The sequence below is a fragment of the Taudactylus pleione genome, unplaced genomic scaffold (genome assembly GCF_031769625.1).
Source record: "Taudactylus pleione unplaced genomic scaffold, aTauple2 ptg000070l, whole genome shotgun sequence".
Lineage (NCBI taxonomy): Eukaryota > Metazoa > Chordata > Amphibia > Anura > Myobatrachidae > Taudactylus > Taudactylus pleione.
The window spans coordinates 3056850-3081989 of NW_028284472.1; the positions used below are offsets into that span (position 1 = coordinate 3056850).

Consider the following 25140-nt stretch of genomic DNA (forward strand, 5'->3'; position numbering starts at 1 on the left):
CTCGTAAAGTTGAATCAGCTGCGGGATCGGGGCATCACCAGTGCAGAGCTTGCTCAGGAATGGCAGCAGGCAGGTGTGAGTGCATCTTCACGCGCAGTCTTTTCGAGGTTGTCCTGGTGTCAAGAAGGGCCGCAAAGCAGCCACTTCTCCAGGAAAAACATCAGGGACAGGCTGATATTCTGCAAAAGGTACAGGAATTGGATGGCTGAGGACTAGGGTAAAGTTATTTTCTCTGATGAATCCCCTTTCAGATTGTTTGGGGCATCTGGAAAAACGCTTGTCCGGAGAAGGAAAGGTGAGCGCTACCATCAGTCCTGTGTCATGCCAACAGTAAAGCATCCTGAGACCATGTGTGGGGTTGCTTCTCAGCCCAGGGAGTGGGCTCACTCACAATTTTGGCTAAGAACACAGCCATGAATAAAGAATGGTACCGAAATATCATCCTCCAAGAGCAACTTCTCCCAACCAACAGTTTGGTGAGGAACAATGCCTTTTCCAGCATGATGGAGCACCTTGCCATAAGGCAGTGGTTCCCAAACTGTGTGCCGTGGCACCCTGGGGTGCCTCAGGGCCCTTGCAGGGATGCCCTGCAAGGGCCCTGAGGCACCCCAGTGGTCCAGTACCAAATAAAATGAATTTTATTCAGTGTGATAAGTAAAACCAGTGCTAATGGCTGCCAATCAAAGAATGTGTGGACAGAAAGAAGCGCAGCCCTATCTACCACCACATAACTAAAACTAAGGTTGACCTAGAAACACAATTTACTTCAACTTTTAATTTTTTTTTTTTTTTTTATTTCTCAATAAAAACTTTTGGCTCAGGGGTGCTGTCGAAAAAATGCTGATACTCCAGGGCGCCGTGATTCAAAAAAGTTTGGGAGCCACTGCATAAAGCAAAAGTGATAACTAAGTGGCTCGGGGAACAATACATCAAAATTTTGGGTCCATGGCCAGGAAACACCCCAGACCATAATACCATTGAGAACTTGTGGTCAATCCTCAAGAGGCGGATGGACAAACAAAAACCCACTAATTCTAATTAACTCCAAGCATTGATTAGGTAAGAATGGGCGGCCATCAGTCAGTATGTGGCCCAGAAGGTGAGTGACAGCATGCCGGGGTGAATTGCAGAGGTTTTGGAAATAGAAGGGTCAACACTGCAAATATTGTGTCTTTTCATAAACTTAATATAATTGTCAATAAAAGCCTGTGACACTTATGAAATGCTATAATCTCACTTTAGTATATCATGGTAACATCTGACAAAAAGGTCTAATTACACTGAAGCAGCTAACTTTGTGCATACCAATACTTGTGTCATTCTCAAAACTTTTGGCCATGGCTTTACATCCACTTCAGACCTTTATATACATTGGAATTAGTAGCTGCGGAGCTGACACTTTACTCTAGAACCCTAAATCTTCGAAGACGTCTCTGAAACTCTCATTGGCACAAAGCCATCATGGTGTTCTTTTACCAAACGACTTTTCCATAGATAACTAGCACATCCAGCCGTCTGACCCCCTAGCTTTATGGCATTGTAGTGTAAACCTCTTTTTATATATAATTGCTTTAAGTTCTCGTTACATTGCTTTTGGGGAAAACTTATCAGTCATGACCCGAAGGTATAAGGAACAACGGCAAAACCTTGCTCTCTTTATAGACCTATAGGATCACAATAATAATTTGGTCATTGTACCTAGTCACCTGGAAAGTCGTACCAGGGAACGCTGTACCACCCTGATTTGGAAACATGTCACCCGTGAATTGAAGGCTTTATTAGCAGACATGACCAAAAAAACAATTTATCACAGAAAAACTGGAATGAAAATCTATATAAATTAAGGTATAATTTATATAAGGTTTCTGACACATCCTTAAGGCGCACATCCACTACCCGATTCAACAGAGCGATTGAACGATAACGTTATCGTTCAATCGCTCGTTAATCGGGCATGCAAATGTTGGAAACGACCAGCGATGCTCGCTCCCGCTAGTCATTTCCGACATCAACCATCGCCCGAACATGCCGGGCAATCTGCCAATAACGACAGATTGGCCATGTTCGGGGATGATGGCGGGTGCCTACACTGAACGATATTTCTACTTCAGGGTCCATAGGGGGTCCACAGGGTTGACCTTGGGGTATAGCTGGATCTGGATCCATGGGCACCACGCAGTTAAAGCTTTGCTGCTCCCAGGATGCACTTGGGTCCGTCCTCCTCTATACCCCGCCCCGGCCACAGGCACCTCAGTTTTAGTTGGTGCCCGGCCGGAGTCTGGTCACCCTGCGCAGTGGGGCTGCATAAGCAGCCCCTAAGCTTTATTCTTTATTTATTTATTTTTTTTTTTCTGAAAAGAAGATTTTATTTTATTTTTACTGTCTTCAAAGCGGCAGCATCAGACTGTCCATCTGGACGTCTATGCTGCCGCTCCAACAGCCCCGCTGGCGCTGCGGCGCCGTTACTGATCCGGGGATCGCAGCGGGACCCCGGAGTCAGTGCTAGCGTGGCTCCGGGACCACCCAAGGACTGCTGCCGGACTGAAGGGGCCAGGTAAGCCGCGTGCAGCGCTGTCAGCGCTGCACGCGGGGAAAATGCAGTCTGGGGACAGACCGGCGGCGCTAGTAGCGGCGGCGGGCTCCCCCTCTTCAGGCATACCCCGCGTGTCCGCTGGCCCCCGGGGTGTAAGTACCGGCGGGGAACCGGCTTCCCCGGGGGTTTAGTACTAGCAGGGGAGGCAGCCTTCCCTGCTTCAGCGCTCCTCCCCTCAGCCCAGCGCGCCTTCTCTCGTGTGTGCTGGCGTCGCTGGGCTGTTCTCACTCGGCCACTCCTCCTCAGAGCTCTCCGGCGGCCATCTTCCTCAGGCAGCATCGCAGAGCTCCCAGGCAGGCTTCCAGTGGACCAGTCCCCCTGCGTACCTCTCCCCCTGCAAAGAACAGTGTTCGCAGCGCTGTAGCCCTCCCAGACACTGAATCTGGGAGGTTGATTGTAGCGGAAGGTGCAGTGAGTATAACTTCTCTGCATGGTATGTGACTTTTGCTAGTGCTGCTGTCTGTGCTTATTTTCTACTTACTGTCAGCTTTTTACCTATCCCTTTCCTTCTCCTACGGCCCGCAGGTGCGTGGGGGAGGGGTGTTCTTTCTGTGTACCTCACTTATATAAATCTACGTATTTGTGAGGTCCGTCACATACTGCGGTGTGCTCCTCAGTACCATATTGTGGGCTGTTTGGATTGCATACTTGGGAGTGCGTGGGTGTTATACGCCTTACCTCGTTTCGGTGAGACACTTTTTTTTTGCAAAAAAGTTTGTGTCATGTCTGATGAGGGGAATGAGCGCTCCGAGTCTCCTGTGTTGTTTTCCTGCCGACGCTGTTCGGCAGGGGTTGACGGGGCAGAATTGTCTGAGGACGGTCTGTGCGGGCGGTGCCAGTTGGTACCTGGACCCTCTAAACCCCCGGTGGCGCAGGATCCTCCGTGGGCAATGTTTACGCAAGTGCTGGCGTCAATCGCGGACCGACTTGCGGTCCCGACTGCGGCCCCTTCTAGGGCGTTGCCCCAACCTACCATGCCCCGTTCCCCGGGTGTGACTCGTCTGGTGCAGTCTCCTCCCGGGTCTCAGACTGTGGGTCCTTATGCGGGTTTGCCGGTATATGTGCAAACCCCCACGGTGCCGCAGCAGTCGATGGTACCTTTTCAGGGGTATCCTCAGGCAGTACCCCCGCCTTGGGTGGACGTCCTCTCCAGCTCTGTTCAGAGTCTGGCGGCTTCGTCATCGGCTTTTCAACATATGTTGCACAGTGATTTGCCCCCACGGGCGTCCAAGCGTTCCGTTCCGGCTTCACTGGCGGCTCAGTTCACGGACACTGACGTGTCTTCGGATGACGGGGAGATCCATGAAGACTCTGACTCGGATGCCGGGGCCCAGGAGATGGAGGCTAAGTCTTCCATTAATGTGCCGGCATTGGTTAGGGCGGTGCGGGCCATCCTTCACATTGAGGAGGATGTGCCCGCCCCCAGGTCAAAATACCCAAATTTTAAAAAGGCCAAGGTAGCTTCGACGGTTTTTCCCCTGTCCGATCAATTGACGGATCATATGGCAGGGGCCTGGCAGTTGCCCAGCAAGAGGTTCCAACCGCAGAAGCGGTTGGCTTCGAACTATCTGTTTCCGGAGGCTCATTGCAGGAAGTGGGGAAACTCCTCCAGCGGTGGATTCCCACGTTACCCGCTTAATTAAAATCGCTACGCTGCCTTTGCCGTCGATCTCCTCCCTGAAGGATCCCACGGACAGGAAGGTGGAGACTTGTTTGAAGTCTATCTACTCTCTCTCGGGGGCGGTGGCCCGTCCGTCCATGGCCATCTCTTGGGTGGCTAAGGCCATCGAGAGCTGGGCCAATGCTTTGGAGGATACCTTTCCGGAAGATGCTCCGGAGATCCAGAGAGCGTTGATAGGTCAAATGAGGGATGCGGCTTCCTACATTGGGGAAGCATCGTTAGACGCAAGCCTGCTAACCTCTCGGGTGTCGGCTGCAGCTGTGTTGGCGCGTCGGTCCTTGTGGCTGAGGTCTTGGAGAGCTGACGCTGACTCTAAAAAGGGACTGGAGGCCTTACCTTTTAATGGGGAGTTGCTTTTTGGTCCAGACTTGGACAAAATTGTGGACACTCTGGCTAAGTCTAAATCAGCCTTCCTCCCTTCGGCTTCTGCTCCTACCAAGGTACGGAGCTCTGCTTTTCGGTCCTTTCGGGTTCAGGGCAAGGCAAAAGGTCAGTCTCCTTCCCGAGGCAGTCGACGACCAAGGCCGCTTCTAAGCCCAAGAAGCAGCCCTGGAGTGCCAGGCGCCCTTCTTCCAAGCAGGAAGGTAAACCTTCTGCCTGATGGGACGGGCCTCCCTCTGGGGGACCCCAGAGTGGGAGGCCGACTTCTATTTGCCCAGTGCTGGCACAATACCACCACGGATGCCTGGGTTCGAGAAGTGGTCTCCCAGGGGTAGGCCCTGTCTTTTCGGCACAGACCGCCCCACCAGTTTTTCTGCACGAGTCCTTCTCAGGATACGACCAAGTCTTTACAGATTCAGGAAGCTATAGAGTCCTTGCTGACAGCAGGGGTCATTGTTCCCGTTCCTCAATCACAACGAGGGACGGGGTTCTATTCTTCTCTGTTTCTGGTGCGGAAACCCAATGGTTCTCATCGCCCTATCCTCAACTTGAAGTCTCTGAACAAATTCCTCAGAGTTCCCAAGTTCAGGATGGAAACGTTACGTTCCATCATTCTGGCGATGGAACCGGGGGATTACATGGTGTCCCTGGATATCCAGGACGCCTACCTCCATGTTCCGATAGCACCTTCGCACCAGCGGTATCTGAGGTTCGCTATCCTTCAACACCATTACCAGTTCCGGGCGCTACCCTTTGGTCTCTCCACGGCACCGAGGGTGTTCACGAAGATTATGGCGGTCATGGCCGCACATCTTCGGAACCAGAATGTACGGCTACTGCCGTATCTGGACGACCTCCTGTTGCTGGCGAGTTCCCCGGAGGTACTGCTTCATCATCTCCACTTGACGGTTGCTTGCCTGCAAGCGCACGGGTGGCTGATAAATTGGAAAAAGTCCTCCCTGATTCCATCTCAGCGGATGGTTCATTTGGGAGCCCTGCTGGATTCTCGGCAGCAAAGGATCTTCCTGACCCCGGAGAAGGTCTCCTCCCTGCAGCTGAGGATACACAGTTGCCTGAGCAGTTGTCGCCTGTCGGTCCATTCGGCTATGAGGGTTTTGGGCTCCATGGTGTCAACATTCGACATGGTGGAATTTGCCCAGTTCCATTCCCGGCCTCTGCAGGGGCTGATTCTATCGGAATGGAACGGGTTACCTCACCGGATCCCCTCTCAGTTGCTGGTGTTGTCCCCGGAGGTTCGGCAGTCTTTGGCTTGGTGGCTTCAGACAGCTCATCTGGTCGAGGGGCGTCCCTTTTGGATCCCGGACTGGGTCCTGCTCACGACGGATGCCAGTCTTCGGGGTTGGGGGGCAGTGACCGGCTCGTTGTCACTTCAGGGTCGTTGGTCTGCGGAAGAAGCTCTTCTTCCCATCAACATTCTGGAACTGCGGGCGGTTTATCGGGCCCTGCAGTCGTCCGGTCCCGCTCTTTACGGACGGCCGGTTCAGGTGCAGTCCGACAACGCCACCACGGTGGCGTATATCAACCACCAAGGAGGAACTCGAAGTCGGGCAGCAATGTCGGAGGTGTCTCGCATCCTTGCTTGGGCGGAGTGTCACATTCCAGCGATCTCGGCAGTCTTCATTCCCGGAGTCCTCAATTGGGAGGCGGACTTCCTCAGCCGTCACGACGTGCATCCCGGGGAATGGTCGCTTCACCCAGAGGTGTTTCAGCTACTCGTGGACAGGTGGGGGCTGCCGGAGCTGGACTTGATGGCCTCCCGTCACAATCACAAGTTGCCCGTTTACGGGTCAAGGACAAGAGACGCAGGCGCCAGTCTGGTAGACGCGCTGTCGGTGAAATGGACGTTTCACCTGGCGTATCTGTTTCCTCCGATATCCTTACTTCCTCGGGTTCTGCGGAAATTCAAGCAGGACGGTGGCACGCTCGTGCTGGTTGCTCCGGCGTGGCCCAGACGTCCTTGGTACTCCGATCTGAGGTGTCTCTCCATCGACGCTCCGTACCTTCTTCCTCAGCATCGGGACCTGTTGTCTCAAGGGCCCTGCCTTTACCCGGATCTGGGTCGGCTGTCTTTGACGGTGTGGCTCTTGAGACAGCCTTCTTGAGGTCTAGGGGTTTCTCCAGTTCAGTCATTGGTACCATGCTTAGGGCACGCAAGCCTGCCTCCGCACGGATTTACCACAGGGTGTGGCGCACTTACTTTCAGTGGTGTGAATCCAGAAACTAATGATCCTCAGGTGTTCCGGGTTTCCAGAATCTTGGAGTTCCTTCAATCAGGTTTGGACCTCTGCTTACGCCTGGCCTCTCTGAAGGTTCATGTGTCTGCATTGTCCGTGTGGTTTCAGCGACGGATTGCTACACTACCGGATGTTCACACCTTTTTCCAGGGTGTTCTCAGGATACAGCCTCCCTTCGTGGCTCCTTGGGACTTGGCGGTGGTGCTACGGGTCTTGCAGGGTCATCCTTTTGAGCCTCTTGAGGTGGTGGACCTCAAGTGGCTGACGTTCAAGACAGTTTTTCTCCTAGCAATTGCTTCTGCCAGGAGGGTGTCAGAGTTGGGGGCGCTTTCCTGTCGCCCTCCTTTTCTGATTTTTCATCAGGACAGAGCGGTGCTCCGCACTCGTCCTGAGTTTTTGCCTAAAGTGGTCTCGAAGTTCCACATTAATCAGGAACTTGTTGTGCCAGCTTTTCAGTCGCCTGATCTTTCAGCTGGTGAGGCTTCCTTAGATGTAGTCCGGGCACTTAGAATCTATGTGGATCGGACTGCTTCGGTTAGGAAGTCGGGTTCTTTGTTTGTCCTCTTCGGTTTTCGCAAGAGGGGTTGGCCTGCCAACAAGCAAACGTTAGCCCGTTGGCTTCGTTCCATTATTTGTGAGGCTTATGCACAGGAGGGTTTACCTGTGCCAGCCTCTGTTAAGGCTCATTCCACTCGTTCTGTGGGTCCCTCTTGGGCTGCTAGACGTGGCGCCTCCGCTGTTCAGCTGTGTAAGGCGGCCACTTGGTCTTCAATTCAAACGTTTTTGAGGTTCTATGCGTTTGACACCTTCGCCTCTCAGGATGCATCCTTCGGGCGCCGGGTACTCCTTTCAGCACAGGAGCGTCCCCGCCCTTAGTTGAACTGCTTTGGGACATCCCCAAGGTCAACCCTGTAGACCCCCTATGGACCCTGAAGTAGAAAACAAGAGATATGGTAAGAACTTACCTTTGTTATCTCTGTTTCTACGAAGTCCATAGGGTCCACAGGGCGCCCGCCCTGACGCACCTGGCTTCAAATGGGCTGTGTGGCTGGTCACCGGTTTTCCGTCTCCCATTTCTGTGAGTATGGTTTCTTGTATGTTCCAGTCTTCCTTCTCTCTGTTTAGTCTCCTCCTCCGGCCTTAGCTGCTTACCAACTGAGGTGCCTGTGGCCGGGGCGGGGTATAGAGGAGGACGGACCCAAGTGCATCCTGGGAGCAGCAAAGCTTTAACTGCGTGGTGCCCATGGATCCAGATCCAGCTATACCCCAAGGTCAACCCTGTGGACCCTATGGACTTCGTAGAAACAGAGATAACAAAGGTAAGTTCTTACCATATCTCTTGTTATCGTTCAGTCTTTTCATTGTCGCCTAGTGGATGTGCCCTTTAGCTTCTGCCCACAAATTCCTAATACCCCTTTGTTACGACGTGGTAAAGGTGCCCATCCACTAGCAGACCTCAAAACGACTGCACGATTACAACATTGTAATCCTGCAGTCAGTTGTCAGTCTGTGATGAGCCTGCACTGAACTAGCAGTCGCTCAGTGCAGGCTCATCAATCATCTGCAAACATGCTCAACCTGACGTTATAGTCAGGTTGTCCAGCATGTTTGCCCGATGATAGATGTCTAAACGACAAGCGGGAGCACGCGTCACTGGTCGTTTTAGACATCTTTGCAAACGATAACGATAGCTATCGTTCAATCGCACAATTTAATCTACAAGTGGATGGGGCTTCTTAAGATTACCATTGCTCCTGTCTAATCTGTGTTACGCTGTCCACTCATCAGACCTGCACTGTGCAGCATAAACCCATTGTAACCAGCACTATAGTTCCGCTGCCAGCAGATGTGAGCAGTTTATTATAAGATGCTATGTTGTGTTTTGTTGGCAGAGTGCGCGGTGATTACACACTACTTCCTGTCCGCGCAGTTTCTGTGGGCTGGATGGACGCTTGGACTTTTCCTCCCTGGTTGCCTCATCCAAGCCCTCAGTTTTGTCTGGCATCGGACTGATGGGCACCCACAATGCTTCACTCTGACCCTGGCACACATCTTGCAGCTTGGGATACTTAAGCGGTAAGAACACTTCACACCTTACATTAAAGATGCAGTCGGTTCACTTATACTTAAATACCACCTGAAATCTTATTACTGTGCTTGTTTATTCGTTCTTTCTCTGCATTGTCCTGATTGGAGGTGAAATAAAAAATTAAAAACTCACTGTTCTGTACTAGAAGGTACCAAACACAAGCATACCCTCTCCCGCGGGCAACAAAACGGCTTAAGGCTTTAATGGAATCCAGCTTGCACAGAAGGAAGGTAGAGTTGTACTCCGCACGAAGGCCGCCTTTCTCCATAGCGCTGCCTGTGTGGGCAACAGGAGATAGAATGGTGCTCGCCGGACAAAATGATCTCTCCACTCCCACCCAAATTTCAATCCATGTGCTTTTGATTTTTGTTCATTCATTTTTGCACGTCACGTCTTAGTTAATATAAATAGACATTGACACAGGACCTGGACTACTATGAATTCATCACGTTTCCAGGAAGACTGACTGACTACCTCATTATGTACAAGATTGCCCTATATATCGTTAAGCCATCCTCTCTCACCATGATTCAAGTTTAAAGTATCTCAACCACAAACTTTCTTTTTTTCTTCTGCAAAGTGTCTCTAATATAAAAGCCACCTTTTTAGGTTTATCTACTGCCTCCTCTCCCCGTCCATTGAGCCCGGTGCAATATGGCGGTTCCCCTAACTCAGGGGTCTTCAAACTTGGCCCTCCAGCTTTTGTGGAACTACACATCCCAGCATGCACTGCCATAGTTTTAGCATGCTGTTATATCAAGAAGGTGGTAGTGCATGCTGGGATGTGTAGTTCCACAGCAGCTGGAGGGCCAAGTTTGAAGACCTATGCCCTAACTGGTAGACTAAAGCTGGACACAGACCTGAAGGATACGTTGCTCTAGCAACAGTCTGATTAAAATGTAGCGATATATTTGTGCACACTTCCCAATCCGTTGTACAATGACACAATATATCATTGCAGGGGCTAATGGTAACGCACCGCGTCGTGTGTAACATCATTCCATCTGATCAGCACATCGGGAGGGAAGGTGTGACCAGACCATTCATTGAATTATGGTTACACACTATACGATGGTTGTTGCGAACCATCGCGGATCGCAAGATTGGCCAATATATCGTGTAGTGCAGAGGTTCCCAAGCCCCGCCATTACATGCCACGTTTTAAGGATATTCATGCTTAAGCACAGGTGACCAAGTACCTCAGTCAGTTTGATTTAACCATCTGGACTCAAGCCTGGATATCCTATAAAACCTGGACTATAATAGCGGAGTTTGGGAACCTCTGGTGTAGTGTGTACCCAGCGTAAGCCTCCTTTTGCCCAAAGGGACATCTGGTATTCAGAGCCATCAATGGGACGTCTGCTGGATATGCTCTTGCCATAGCCGACACGTGTGCGCACAGTGGAACTGAAAGCATATGTAAACTATGGCCGACGAGTCCTTGATGTATAGGGCTAAGCTTTTCAGCCCTTGATCAATAGGCCACTTAATGTTTGTAGCTGTTCGTCTTTTAAAAAAGTAAAATGGATAAAGCTTAATAGTGGTTCTCTACACTAGGACTCTTCTGTTAGGTGCCCCCAACCATTACCTGGGCAAAGACGCTGCAATATGGGAAACCATGCAGAGGATAGAGCTGTGATTGGGGAGCCACAAGGAAATATAGACCCATCATATATGATATGTCCTGCTAAAATTGGCATTCCGAGAACTGGCTAGCCACTTAATGAAGCTATGTGCTAACATTTTATGGAATTACTTATTTCAGCATCTATTATTAATTGCTGGTAGGAATGTGTCTAGCAGCTGCAAACTATGCCCCGTCCTCTCCCTGTTTTAATAGCTCTCACTTGCTGCCTAATATTCACAGCCCGCTACTATCCCAGCCGGTGCCCTGGTTGGAGGGACTTGGAGGATACATGAGTCTGGGGAGCCTGAGTGGAAGACACGGGGGTAGGGGCATGACGCTGAAAAGACACGGTAGTGGGGGTTTAAGGCTGGAGAGACACGGGGAGGCAGCATGATGCTGGAGAGACACGGGATGAGGGGGTATAAGGCTGGAGAGACACGGGGGAGGAGAGGAGGTATAAGGCTGGAGTGACAGGGATGGGGGCATGAGTTTGGAGAGATGGCAGATGACATGTCAGTCTTGTATCTCCCCCTATCCTAATTCTCCACTTCTCATGCCTCCATTTGTGTCTCTAATACCCCATCCACCCAGTGTTTCTCCAGCCTCATGCTTCTACTAAGCACATAATGCAATAAAGTGCATTTTGAACGGTGTTCTCTTATAAAATAGGAGTATATTAAATTGCATTTTCAAATGCCTTTTATAAAGCACTGTTTTAAATGAGGAACTAGAACACAAGTTACTAAATTGTTGCATCAGTCGCCATTTACCTATTTAGTATTCTAATTTACTATTACATGGCAGGAATATGGCCCTTCAGCTTCTGTGGAACTACACATCCCAGCGTACGCTGATAGCAAAACTTTGGCATTTGTTCATTCTAGGTCTGGTGCCGGACCTAGAAAGGGGCACTCCTGCATGCGCCCAAAAAGGGGACATGCCTTTAAGGCGCACACCTTTTCATCACTCTTGGATGCGTGCCTGGCCCCAAGCGCTGTCTCTGTGAATAGATGCCGGGTGCATGCGGGGGAAAGCTAGGGTTAGGCACTTGGGGGAGTGGGTGGTTAGAATACTGACCGAGAAGTGGTATTCTAACCCTGTCGGGATTCTGACCGCTGGGATTCAGAACGCTGGCATCCCGTACCCATCCCGAGCATACTGCTGCGCCCAATAGAACCCAAGGGATGGACGGGGGAAACTATTTACATTCCTAGCTGTTTTTCAGTGTCACAGTCCTAATTGTAATCTATGTATTAAGGAATTTCAGGTACTGGACTGTAGTGAGAATGGATATGAGCTGCCCCCGTATACCGGTCCCTGGGATCACACTGCAGGAACCTGTATGATAACTTGCACAGGGAGAGGAGTAGTTCCCCTTCCTCTCATGTTCCTACCTTTACATTCAGCTGCCCCCGTATACCGGTCCCTGGGCTCACACTGCGGGAACCTGTATGGTAACTGGCACAGGGAGAGGAGTAGTTCCCCTTCCTCTCATGTTCCTACCTTTACACTCAGCTGCCCCCGTATACCGGTCCCTGGGCTCACACTGCAGGAACCGGTATGATAACTGGCACAGGGAGAGGAGTAGTTCCCCTTCCTCTCATGTTCCTATCTTTACACTCAGCTGCCCCCGTATACCGGTCCCTGGGATGATAACTGGCACAGGGAGAGGAGTAGTTCCCCTTCCTCTCATGTTCCTACCTTTATACTCAGCTGCCCCCGTATACTGGTCCCTGGGATCACACTGCAGGAACCGGTATGATAACTGGCACAGGGAGAGGAGTAGTTCCCCTTCCTCTCATGTTCCTACCTTTACGCTCAGCTGCCCCCCGTATACCGGTCCCTGGGATGATAACTGGCACAGGGAGAGGAGTAGTTCCCCTTCCTCTCATGTTCCTACCTTTACGCTCAGCTGCCCCCGTATACCGGTCCCTGGGATCACACTGCAGGAACCTGTATGATAACTGGCACAGGGAGAGGAGTAGTTCCCCTTCCTTTCATGTCCCTAACTTTACGCTCAGCTGCCCCCCGTATACCGGTCCCTGGGATGATAACTGGCACAGGGAGAGGAGTAGTTCCCCTTCCTCTCATGTTCCTACCTTTACGCTCAGCTGCCCCCGTATACCGGTCCCTGGGATCACACTGCAGGAACCTGTATGATAACTGGCACAGGGAGAGGAGTAGTTCCCCTTCCTTTCATGTCCCTAACTTTACGCTCAGCTGCCCCCGTATACCTGTCCCTGGGCTCACACTGCAGGAACCGGTATGATAACTGGCACAGGGAGAGGAGTAGTTCCCCTTCCTCTCATCTCATGTTCCTACCTTTACGCTCAGCTGCCCCCGTATACCGGTCCCTGGGCTCACACTGCAGGAACCCATATGATAACTGGCACAGGGAGAGGAGTAGTTCCCCTTCCTCTCATGTTCCTACCTTTACGCTCAGCTGCCCCCGTATACTGGTCCCTGGGATGGTAACTGGCACAGGGAGAGTAGTAGTTCCCCTTCCTCTCATGTTCCTACCTTTACGCTCAGCTGCCCCCGTATACTGGTCCCTGGGATCACACTGCAGGAACCCGTATGATAACTGGCACAGGGAGAGGAGTAGTTCCCCTTCCTCTCATGTTCCTACCTTTACGCTCAGCTGCCCCCGTATACCGGTCCCTGGGCTCACACTGCAGGAACCCATATGATAACTGGCACAGGGAGAGGAGTAGTTCCCCTTCCTCTCATGTTCCTACCTTTACACTCAGCTGCCCCGTATACCGGTCCCTGGAATGATAACTGGCACAGGGAGAGGAGTAGTACCCCTTAATCTCATGTTCCTACCTTTACGCTCAGCTGCCCCCGTATACCGGTCCCTGGGCTCACACTGCAGGAACCCGTATAATAACTGGCACAGGGAGAGGAGTAGTTCCCCTTCCTCTCATGTTCCTACCTTTACGCTCAGCTGCCCCCGTATACTGGTCCCTGGGATGGTAACTGGCACAGGGAGAGGAGTAGTTCCCCTTCCTCTCATGTTCCTACCTTTCCGCTCAGCTGCCCCCGTATACCGGTTCCTGGGATCACACTGCAGGAACCCGTATGATAACTGGCACAGGGAGATGAGTAGTTCCCCTTCCTCTCATGTTCCTAACTTTACGCTCAGCTGCCCCCGTATACCGGTCCCTGGGCTCACACTGCAGGAACCTGTATGATAACTGGCACAGGGAGAGGATTAGTTCCCCTTCCTCTCATGTTCCTACCTTTACACTCAGCTGCCCTCGTATACCGGTCCCTGGGCTCACACTGCAGGAACCTGTATGATAACTGGCACAGGGAGAGGAGTAGTTCCCCTTCCTCTCATGTCATACCTTTACGCACAGCTGCCCCCGTATACCGGTCCCTGGGCTCACACTGCAGGAACCAGTATAATAACTGGCACAGGGAGAGGAGTAGTTCCCCTTCCTCTCATGTTCCTACCTTTACACTCAGCTGCCCTTGTATACCGGTCCCTGGGATCACACTGCAGGGACTTGTATGATAACTGGCACAGGGAGAGGAGTAGTTCCCCATCCTCTCATGTTCCTACCTTTACGCTCAGCTGCCCCCATATACCGGTCCCTGGGCTCACACTGCAGGAATCTGTATGATAACTGGCACAGGGAGAGGAGTAGTTCCCCTTCCTCTCATGTTCCTAACTTTACGCTCCGCTGCCCCCGTATACCGGTCCCTGGGCTCACACTGCAGGAACCCGTATGATAACTGGCACAGGGAGAGGAGTAGTTCCCCTTCCTCTCATGTTCCTACCTTTACGCTCAGCTGCCCCCGTATACCGGTCCCTGGGCTCACACTGCAGGAACCGGTATGATAACTGGCACAGGGAGAGGAGTAGTTCCCCTTCCTCTCATGTTCCTATCTTTACACTCAGCTGCCCCCGTATACCTGTCCCTGGGATCACACTGCAGGAACCCGTATAATAACTGGCACAGGGAGAGGAGTAGTTCCCCTTCCTCTCATGTTCCTACCTTTACGCTCAGCTGCCCCCGTATACTGGTCCCTGGGATGGTAACTGGCACAGGGAGAGGAGTAGTTCCCCTTCCTCTCATGTTCCTACCTTTCCGCTCAGCTGCCCCCGTATACCGGTTCCTGGGATCACACTGCAGGAACCCGTATGGTAACTGGCACAGGGAGATGAGTAGTTCCCCTTCCTCTCATGTTCCTAACTTTACGCTCAGCTGCCCCCGTATACCGGTCCCTGGGCTCACACTGCAGGAACCTGTATGATAACTGGCACAGGGAGAGGAGTAGTTCCCCTTCCTCTCATGTTCCTACCTTTACACTCAGCTGCCCTCGTATACCGGTCCCTGGGCTCACACTGCAGGAACCTGTATGATAACTGGCACAGGGAGAGGAGTAGTTCCCCTTCCTCTCATGTCATACCTTTACGCACAGCTGCCCCCGTATACCGGTCCCTGGGCTCACACTGCAGGAACCAGTATAATAACTGGCACAGGGAGAGGAGTAGTTCCCCTTCCTCTCATGTTCCTACCTTTACGCTCAGCTGCCCCCGTATACCGGTCCCTGGGCTCACACTGCAGGAACCGGTACGATAACTGGCACAGGGAAAGGAGTAGTTCCCCTTCCTCTCATGTTCCTATCTTTACGCTCAGCTGCCCCCCGTATACCGGTCCCTGGGATGATAACTGGCACAGGGAGAGGAGTAGTTCCCCTTCCTTTCATGTCCCTAACTTTACGCTCAGCTGCCCCCGTATACCTGTCCCTGGGCTCACACTGCAGGAACCTGTATGATAACTGGCACAGGGAGAGGAGTAGTTCCCCTTCCTCTCATGTTCCTACCTTTACGCTCAGCTGCCCCCGTATACTGGTCCCTGGGATGGTAACTGGCACAGGGAGAGTAGTAGTTCCCCTTCCTCTCATGTTCCTACCTTTACGCTCAGCTGCCCCCGTATACTGGTCCCTGGGATCACACTGCAGGAACCCGTATGATAACTGGCACAGGGAGAGGAGCAGTTCCCCTTCCTCTCATGTTCCTACCTTTACGCTCAGCTGCCCCCGTATACCGGTCCCTGGGCTCACACTGCAGGAACCCATATGATAACTGGCACAGGGAGAGGAGTAGTTCCCCTTCCTCTCATGTTCCTACCTTTACGCTCAGCTGCCCCCGTATACCGGTCCCTGGGATGGTAACTGGCACAGGGAGAGGAGTAGTTCCCCTTCCTCTCATGTTCCTACCTTTCCGCTCAGCTGCCCCCGTATACCGGTTCCTGGGATCACACTGCAGGAACCCATATGATAACTGGCACAGGGAGATGAGTAGTTCCCCTTCCTCTCATGTTCCTAACTTTACGCTCAGCTGCCCCCGTATACCGGTCCCTGGGCTCACACTGCAGGAACCTGTATGATAACTGGCACAGGGAGAGGAGTAGTTCCCCTTCCTCTCATATTCCTACCTTTACACTCAGCTGCCCTCGTATACCGGTCCCTGGGCTCACACTGCAGGAACCTGTATGATAACTGGCACAGGGAGAGGAGTAGTTCCCCTTCCTCTCATGTCATACCTTTACGCACAGCTGCCCCCGTATACCGGTCCCTGGGCTCACACTGCAGGAACCAGTATAATAACTGGCACAGGGAGAGGAGTAGTTCCCCTTCCTCTCATGTTCCTACCTTTACACTCAGCTGCCCTTGTATACCGGTCCCTGGGATCACACTGCAGGGACTTGTATGATAACTGGCACAGGGAGAGGAGTAGTTCCCCATCCTCTCATGTTCCTACCTTTACGCTCAGCTGCCCCCATATACCGGTCCCTGGGCTCACACTGCAGGAATCTGTATGATAACTGGCACAGGGAGAGGAGTAGTTCCCCTTCCTCTCATGTTCCTAACTTTATACTCAGCTGCCCCCATATACCGGTCCCTGGGATGATAACTGGCACAGGGAGAGGAGTAGTTCCCCTTCCTCTCATGTTCCTACCTTTATACTCAGCTGCCCCCGTATACCGGTCCCTGGGATCACACTGCAGGAACCGGTATGATAACTGGCACAGGTAGAGGAGTAGTTCCCCTTCCTCTCATGTTCCTACCTTTACGCTCAGCTGCCCCCTGTATACCGGTCCCTGGGATGATAACTGGCACAGGAAGAGGAGTAGTTCCCCTTCCTCTCATGTTCCTACCTTTACGCTCAGCTGCCCCCGTATACCGGTCCCTGGGATCACACTGCAGGAACCTGTATGATAACTGGCACAGGGAGAGGAGTAGTTCCCCTTCCTTTCATGTCCCTAACTTTACGCTCAGCTGCCCCCGTATACCGGTCCCTGGGCTCACACTGCAGGAACCTGTATGATAACTGGCACAGGGAGAGGATTAGTTCCCCTTCCTCTCATGTTCCTACCTTTACGCTCAGCTGCCCCCGTATACTGGTCCCTGGGATGGTAACTGGCACAGGGAGAGTAGTAGTTCCCCTTCCTCTCATGTTCCTACCTTTACGCTCAGCTGCCCCCGTATACTGGTCCCTGGGATCACACTGCAGGAACCCGTATGATAACTGGCACAGGGAGAGGAGTAGTTCCCCTTCCTTTCATGTCCCTAACTTTACGCTCAGCTGCCCCCGTATACCGGTCCCTGGGCTCACACTGCAGGAACCTGTATGATAACTGGCACAGGGAGAGGAGTAGTTCCCCTTCCTCTCATGTTCCTACCTTTACGCTCAGCTGCCCCCGTATACTGGTCCCTGGGATGGTAACTGGCACAGGGAGAGTAGTAGTTCCCCTTCCTCTCATGTTCCTACCTTTACGCTCAGCTGCCCCCGTATACTGGTCCCTGGGATCACACTGCAGGAACCCGTATGATAACTGGCACAGGGAGAGGAGTAGTTCCCCTTCCTCTCATGTTCCTACCTTTACGCTCAGCTGCCCCCGTATACCGGTCCCTGGGCTCACACTGCAGGAACCCATATGATAACTGGCACAGGGAGAGGAGTAGTTCCCCTTCCTCTCATGTTCCTACCTTTACACTCAGCTGCCCCCGTATACCAGTCCCTGGAATGATAACTGGCACAGGGAGAGGAGTAGTACCCCTTAATCTCATGTTCCTACCTTTACGCTCAGCTGCCCCCGTATACCGGTCCCTGGGCTCACACTGCAGAAACCTGTATGATAACTGGCACAGGGAGAGGAGTAGTTCCCCTTCCTCTCATGTTCCTACCTTTACGCTCAGCTGCCCCCGTATACCGGTCCCTGGGATCACACTGCAGGAACCTGTATGATAACTGGCACAGGGAGAGGAGTAGTTCACCTTCCTTTCATGTCCCTAACTTTACGCTCAGCTGCCCCCGTATACCGGTCCCTGGGCTCACACTGCAGGAACCTGTATGATAACTGGCACAGGGAGAGGAGTAGTTCCCCTTCCTCTCATGTTCCTACCTTTACGCTCAGCTGCCCCCGTATACTGGTCCCTGGGATGGTAACTGGCACAGGGAGAGTAGTAGTTCCCCTTCCTCTCATGTTCCTACCTTTACGCTCAGCTGCCCCCGTATACTGGTCCCTGGGATCACACTGCAGGAACCCGTATGATAACTGGCACAGGGAGAGGAGTAGTTCCCCTTCCTCTCATGTTCCTACCTTTACGCTCAGCTGCCCCCGTATACCGGTCCCTGGGCTCACACTGCAGGAAACCATATGATAACTGGCACAGGGAGAGGAGTAGTTCCCCTTCCTCTCATGTTCCTACCTTTACACTCAGCTGCCCCCGTATACCGGTCCCTGGAATGATAACTGGCACAGGGAGAGGAGTAGTACCCCTTAATCTCATGTTCCTACCTTTACGCTTTTAGTAAATACGGTTCAGTGATTGCAGACAGGACGCTCGTGTCTCCTCCTGCCATTACTTACAGCTGAGCTGAGGGAGAGCATATGAGGGTTTAGCACCTTATTATCCCTGGGATTGTGCTACCTGAGTCGGGTGCGGTATCTAAGGTTGACGGATATCATGTTGGCATGGTCCAAATATCTGCATTTAACATGTCGTCATTCATCATGTCTACATGGATGATAGGTTGAGCTAACGTCCAGCGGTCACTTACCGACGGCTGCTGTGGCCCCAGGCCTCTAACTAAACAGCTGTATGAGTAAGTATTTTAATCCAAACGTGCCTCCAGAAACCCCCCCTCCCCCACGTCCTAACCCAAGCCGTACTGGCGTCACCTAACTAACGGGTATATTTACTAAAGTGCGAGTTTTTAGAAGTGGAGATGTTGCCCATAGCAAGCAATCAGATTCTACTTAACATGTAACTAGCCCCTTCTAGAAGATAATAGCTAGAATCTGGTTTCTATAGGCTCTCACTTTAGTGTATATATACTCCTAACACTGTTGCATTCCAAGAATGTTGAGATTTTAGATGTCGTCATTGTGGTGTCGACATTATGACTGCATTCCTCTGAGACTAGGTCCTTTCCTCATGGGAGGTTTAATGGCCTTGTGAATACCTACCACGATGTCCTCTGGCAATAGTCCTGGTGAGTGGCTGAGAGAGCAGACACCTGGGCATGGGGTAGGGTAATGCCACTCTCCTCAGTAGTGAATAGTTGTGTGCGCATCAGGTAGACTTTGTTCCCATGGTCTATTGCACTGTGTGTGTGTGTGTATGTGTGTGTATATATATATATATATATATATATGCTAACGCAGTCTTCTCCCCAGAAATTTTTTTCAGCCGGGTGGCATCCAAAAGTAGCCGGGTGGGGGCCTTCGCAGTTATTCGCGCGCCGGGAAAAGGGGTATCTCCCTTACCAATCCAGCCCGACAGGTCTCAGGTTGCTCCCCCACTGGCTCTCAGTCAAAAGTGCCCATTATACAGTGCCCCCTGTAGTTTTCCCCTTTATGCATTGCCCCCTGTAGTTTAACTTTGCCCTTATGCATTGCCCCCTGGCTGAAGTAGTGCTCCCAGACTGGTCCCTTATGTAGTGCCCCCAGGTTTAATAGTGTCCATTTTGCAGTGCCCCCAGACTTAAATAGTGCACCCAGACTAGTCCTGGCCCCAGCCCAGCACTTACCTTTACTTGCTGGCCGCTCCCGCTGCCTCGCGCTGACTGGATATAACTACATCCAGCAGGCACGCCGGGCAGACTCCTCACGTCGCGGGTGAAGTCATGACGTCACCCGCGCAGTGCATCACTGGGAACGCTGGGCTCTGAAGCAATCAGAAGCTTCTTTAGCCTCCGGTCACTTCAGAGATCAGCGGGGAAAAGTGTTGGGCAGCAGGCTGTTTCTGCCAGGCGATGCGCCCGCAGAAAACAGCCTGGGGAGAACACTGCTAACGTGAGCTTATCCTGGCCGCGTGGAGTAAATAACTATTCCTTATATCTTACCATTATGGTCGGCACAGTGGTTAGCATTGCAGCCTCACAGAGCTGGGGCTATGGGCTTGTGTATGACTTGAGCCCCATCTGCGTGGAGTTTATAATAAAAAAAAGCTTATTAACATGCACTAATTGTCAGTGACTGGATCTAATACACGATGTTTAAAAAGTAATGTCATCTTATGGAATGTACTCAGCGCAGAGGGAACCTGACCTTCTAACTATTCCAGTCATTCTGCTGGGCGCACATCTGGAAAGGGCATCTGTTACACATACCAGAGAGGGTGGAAGAACCCGGCTCTCCAATCAGATCAGCAGGATTTATGCCATTAACACTTCAGCCGCTCATCTGGCCCCATAGCACAGATATTGGGTGGTTTTATATTGTTTGACCTGCAGGTCTGTTATACAAGAGGTTAACTGGGAGTCAGTTGTTGTTGTTAATAAAGAGGGTGATTCAGCCTCGGCAGGAAATGGGAATCTGTCTGAAGGGCATCATCTCCTCTGCAAGATTTATTACCCAATATTTTAATTCTGTTCCCTGCTGCTCTTTCTGGGAATGAGCTCTCGGCTGCCTAGGCCGCAGAAAACATGAGTCCCGGCTCTGTATGAGTTTTATTCATCCTCCTATAAGAGCAGTTGGTTTTGCCACAAGTCATAAAGTGCACAATTTGTTATCCACAGCCTTGAAGGTAATCTGCCCATTGTCAGTCTGTAGAGGCAGTTATACAATATTGTCCATTTGTTATATAACCCTTCACATAATGACTGGGCAAGGTAGTGTGTGCTGCCTGCAGGTGTGTCCTGTAGGTAAGCAGCATGGCATCCAATAATTCCCCAGCTCCTGTTTTATGCCACCTGACAATAGTGTTTTCCACTGTTTATCAGCTGGTATGTGCTGGGTACTATTGGTGTAACAAGCTTGGATGCAAACTTCTGGGACTGTCCACTGCCAAAGCTAGTGTGGTACCGATGTATATTATGTACTGATACATGTCTGGTACTGATGTATATTATGTGCTAGCCACTGCCAATCCTTGTCTGGTGCTACAGTATATAATGTGCTGGCCACTGCCAATCCTTGTCTGGTGCTACAGTATATAATGTGCTGGCCACTGCCAATCCTTGTCTGGTGATACAGTATATAATGTGCTGGCCACTGCCAATCCTTGTCTGGTGCTACAGTATATAATGTGCTGGCCACTGCCTATACGTGTCTGGTACTGCTGTATATAATGTGCTGGCCACTGCCTATACGTGTCTGGTACTGCTGTATATAATGTGCTGGCCACTGAGGATCCTTGTCTGGTGCTGCTGTATATAATGTGCTGGCCACTGCCCACCCTTGTCTGGTACTGCTGTATATAATGTGCTGGCCATTGCCCATCCTTGTCTGGTACTGCTGTATATAATGTGCTGGCCACTGCCTATACGTGTCTGGTACTGCTGTACATAATGTGCTGGCCACTGCCCATCCTTGTCTGGTGCTGCTGTATATAATGTGCAGGCCACTGCCTATACGTGTCTGGTGCTGCTGTACATTATGTGCTGGCCACTAGCCATCCTTGTCTGGTACTGCTGTATATAATGTGCTGGCCAATGCCTATACGTGTCTGGTACTGCTGTATATAATGTGCTGGCCACTACCCATCCTTGTCTGGTACTGCTGTATATAATGTGCTGGCCACTGCCTATACGTGTCTGGTGCTGCTGTATATAATGTGCTGGCCACTGCCTATACGTGTCTGGTGCTGCTGTATATAATGTGCTGGCCACTGCCTATACGTGTCTGGTGCTGCTGTATATAATGTGCTGGTCACTGCCTATACGTGTCTGGTAGTGGTACTGCTGTATATAATGTACTGGCCATGAGCTAAGTTGTTTTAGATTGGTGATAAAACAGTCGGGAATGGGACATCTGGGACTGGCCGGCGTTTGTATTGGATGGAAATGCTATGGAGTTTCCTGCTCTGTGTTATGTGTATGAAATGTACTAATGCAAATGATTTGGTTTTCCTGACAGGCACGTGGACGGTCTCTGGTCGGCTGCGCGGAGGAGAGGCGAGGGGGAACGCGAGGCGCACCACCTGCTGATGACGCAGGGGGATCTCTTACTGCTGAGGCTAATGGAGACCCTTATACAGGCCCTGCCTCACTTACTACTGCAGACCTACATTTACCTGAGCCTGGACCATGCTGACATCTATGCAGGTTAGATTTGCCTCAACCAGTGTGATTGGGAGCTGCGGGTACACCCATTGCCGCCTGATTACACTGAACAGGTCTATAAAGGAGAACTCCACCCGCAATGTTAGTCTGGTGCTAGTTCCACGCGATAAGCTAAAGTAGAGCGATACTTGCTGATTGTTCAGTGGTCATTCCCTGTGGCCAGTCCCATTATTCTGCCACTGCTCTGCCTCAGACCGGATGTAGTTATGAGACCGGCAGCCGTGATGCTGACGGGAATCCTGACAAGGGACTTAAGATAGGCGTTGAAATACCGACGCCTATCGTAATCCCGACGCCGGAACGACGAAGGACGCCAACCCGAACGAGGTAAGTCTTTGGCGCAGTTAGCGTTAGCCAAGCACGGGGGGAGGGTTAGGGAGCATAGTGGTTTTAGGTTTTTTTTTGGGGGGGGGGGGGTTAGGGTTAGGCACCACTGGGGGGGGGGGGGGTTAGGCAATAACCAGGAGGGTTGTGGTGCCGGCTGGGGGTGGGTTAGGCTACAAAATGGGAGGATTGGTGTTGGGGTGGAACGGGGAGGGAGAGTATACTTACCTGACCCCTGACGGGATACCAACCATCGGGATGCCGCTGTCTGTATTCTGACAGGAGGCGACCCAACAGCCGGCATTACATACTGATTCCGCCTGCCCTGTGAACGCTCCCCGCCAGTGGAAAGCCCTTTTGTATGGAGGCAGCCGCACAGAAGACAGCAGTACTAGGTCACTTGATGGGTCTTGAGATACGGCCGAACGCTGCACCAATTGTGTGTACGTAATATCTGTACTTTTAGCTTAATGTACTACACTTTATTAGGTCCATGCATTCAGGATAGTGACTGCCCCGCTAGGACACATTGTTTTAAAACTTAATACACTGGCTTATGCTCTCAGTTGTGGGTATATCTGTAAAATGAAATTCTGTGGCTATTGTTTTTGCATATTGACCAAACCCGCTCCCCTATCTCCCAGTTATTAAGGCTGCAATCCTTACTAAGGGGACTAGGGACTGTTACATGTAGCAGGTTCTGTATTACAGTATGGGCAGGACCGTGTTATTCACCTACTTTAAATGACATCAGAATGGGGTCCAATCCCAAACTGCAACCACTGGATTGTGGCTTGTGATTGGTCCTCTCATTCCTTGGCTGGTGCAATAGGAGAGACGGAGGTAAGAGGTAGGAAGATCTCTTGGTGGCAGTGCAGCTCGATGTCCACTAACAATGGAGGCAGCATCTATGCTTATGGGAGCACATCCTATCCATTAACATCACTGAGGTACGAGGCACCAGTTTTTAGTGACTTGAATAGGCTGAATAATCCAGAGCTCACAAAATTGACCTCTCCACTGTGTGAGATGCTTTGGATATTCTGCATTAAGTCTTAATTTGGGTAACTTTAATCTGGAGCACCATGATCAATATAGAGCAATCCCTGCTTTCCCCACATTGATCTAATGCAGTGATTCCCAACCTCGGTCCTCAAGGCACACTAACAGTCCTGGTTTTAGTGATATCCATGATTGTGCACAGATGATTAAATCAAAATATCTGAGGTACTAATTAAGTCACTTGTGCTCAAGTATGGCTATCCCTAAAACCTGGACTGTTAGTGTGCCTTGAGGACCGTGGTTGGGAACCCCTGATCTAATGTGTTTCCTATATTTCTGGCAGAACAGACCCCATAACTGCTTATTCATCATTGTGTCTCTTGGTCTTTACCATCCTTCGTTAGACAACTGAACTCTTGTGTTTTAAGTAAAATTATCCCAAATATTCTGCATCACCGGAGAACAGAGCGTTTATTGGTCCTGCGCTGTGCGTAACGCTTTGCATTGTGGTCTCTCCCCAGCCTGCAGTGCGTTGCTGTGTCTGCTGTCAGTGTCCTGGGCGCTGGTCTCCTTCAGTCACTTCCTGTGTCTCCTACGACCTGGGCACCTGTGCTTGCCATGGGCATCGGTGCTCTGCCAGCTCCTGTGGAGGATGGGGATGATCGGGACGCGGGTGATGGCCTTGGCGGCGTTTACCAGAGTTTATCATTTTTGGGTATTTGCTGTGGGAGGTGAGGAAGGACGTGACGCCTTATTGACTGTATAACTAGGATTCTCCCCGTTATGTATGAAATCTGTGGGTGATTATGGGCATTACACTGATAAACAGCTGATACATTACTCTCCTGGGTATAAGGACCAGAACATTGGAGATGGACTTTATTGCTTTAAAAAAAAAAAATAAAAAAAAAAAAGCAGCTTTGTTTTGTTATAGAAGGTCGAAATATAATTGCACAGTTATTAGTTTAATATAAAAGTCCCCAAAACACTCCCCTGCTCCGTCCCGTTATTGGGATCGTCCCAACAGCCTCTATTGCACCTTATTAACCGAACAAAAAAAGTACTTTCTGCCTTTGAATTGTAATATAACAGGTATATAAATACATATTAGGTGTTGGAGTATTATAGCTGTTCTTCTAATGAAATGCAGAGTTCATTTTAAATCGTGCATGTCCCATAGAGGTAAGTGTTTTCTCTTGTTCTCCTATAAAAAGTGACATTTGGAAAGCATTTGTGGCCCTAACAAAGTCCTCGTGTCCCCGCAGGTGCACACTGGCTGGTGATGTCCTTCTGGCTGGTGGCTCAGCAGACTGATGTGATCTCCAGACCTTGCTACTGGAGACTGTTTAACATCCTCCTCGGAGCTGTCTACGTCTTCTGCTTTATTAATGTCCGGGACGGGCCTTCGCGGTATCGCATTGCCATCTTTTATGTGGTAAGCGCTCGTTCTTTGTAAGCTCTTGTGCTTGGATTATTTAACCCCACGAAGACCTCTGTATACTATTGCACCGCTCAGATAGTGGTCTTACCAGTACTGGTGTGTAAGGAACCTCTACTCTGCTTTCCAGGCATCCCTGGACAATAAGCACCGCCCCTTTCTT

General features: G+C 51.0%; 1 protein-coding gene across 1 annotated transcript in view; it reads left to right on the plus strand.

Moving 5' to 3' along the window:
• The window catches only part of XKR5 (XK related 5), a 45192-nt gene that overhangs the window by 11324 nt on the left and 8728 nt on the right, over window positions 1-25140 (plus strand). The window contains exons 2-5 of the mRNA XM_088467308.1: window positions 8803-8986; window positions 22008-22195; window positions 24061-24270; window positions 24805-24974. Coding sequence (XP_088323434.1) covers window positions 8803-8986; window positions 22008-22195; window positions 24061-24270; window positions 24805-24974 — 752 coding nt within the window. The remainder of the gene's footprint in view (window positions 1-8802; window positions 8987-22007; window positions 22196-24060; window positions 24271-24804; window positions 24975-25140) is intronic.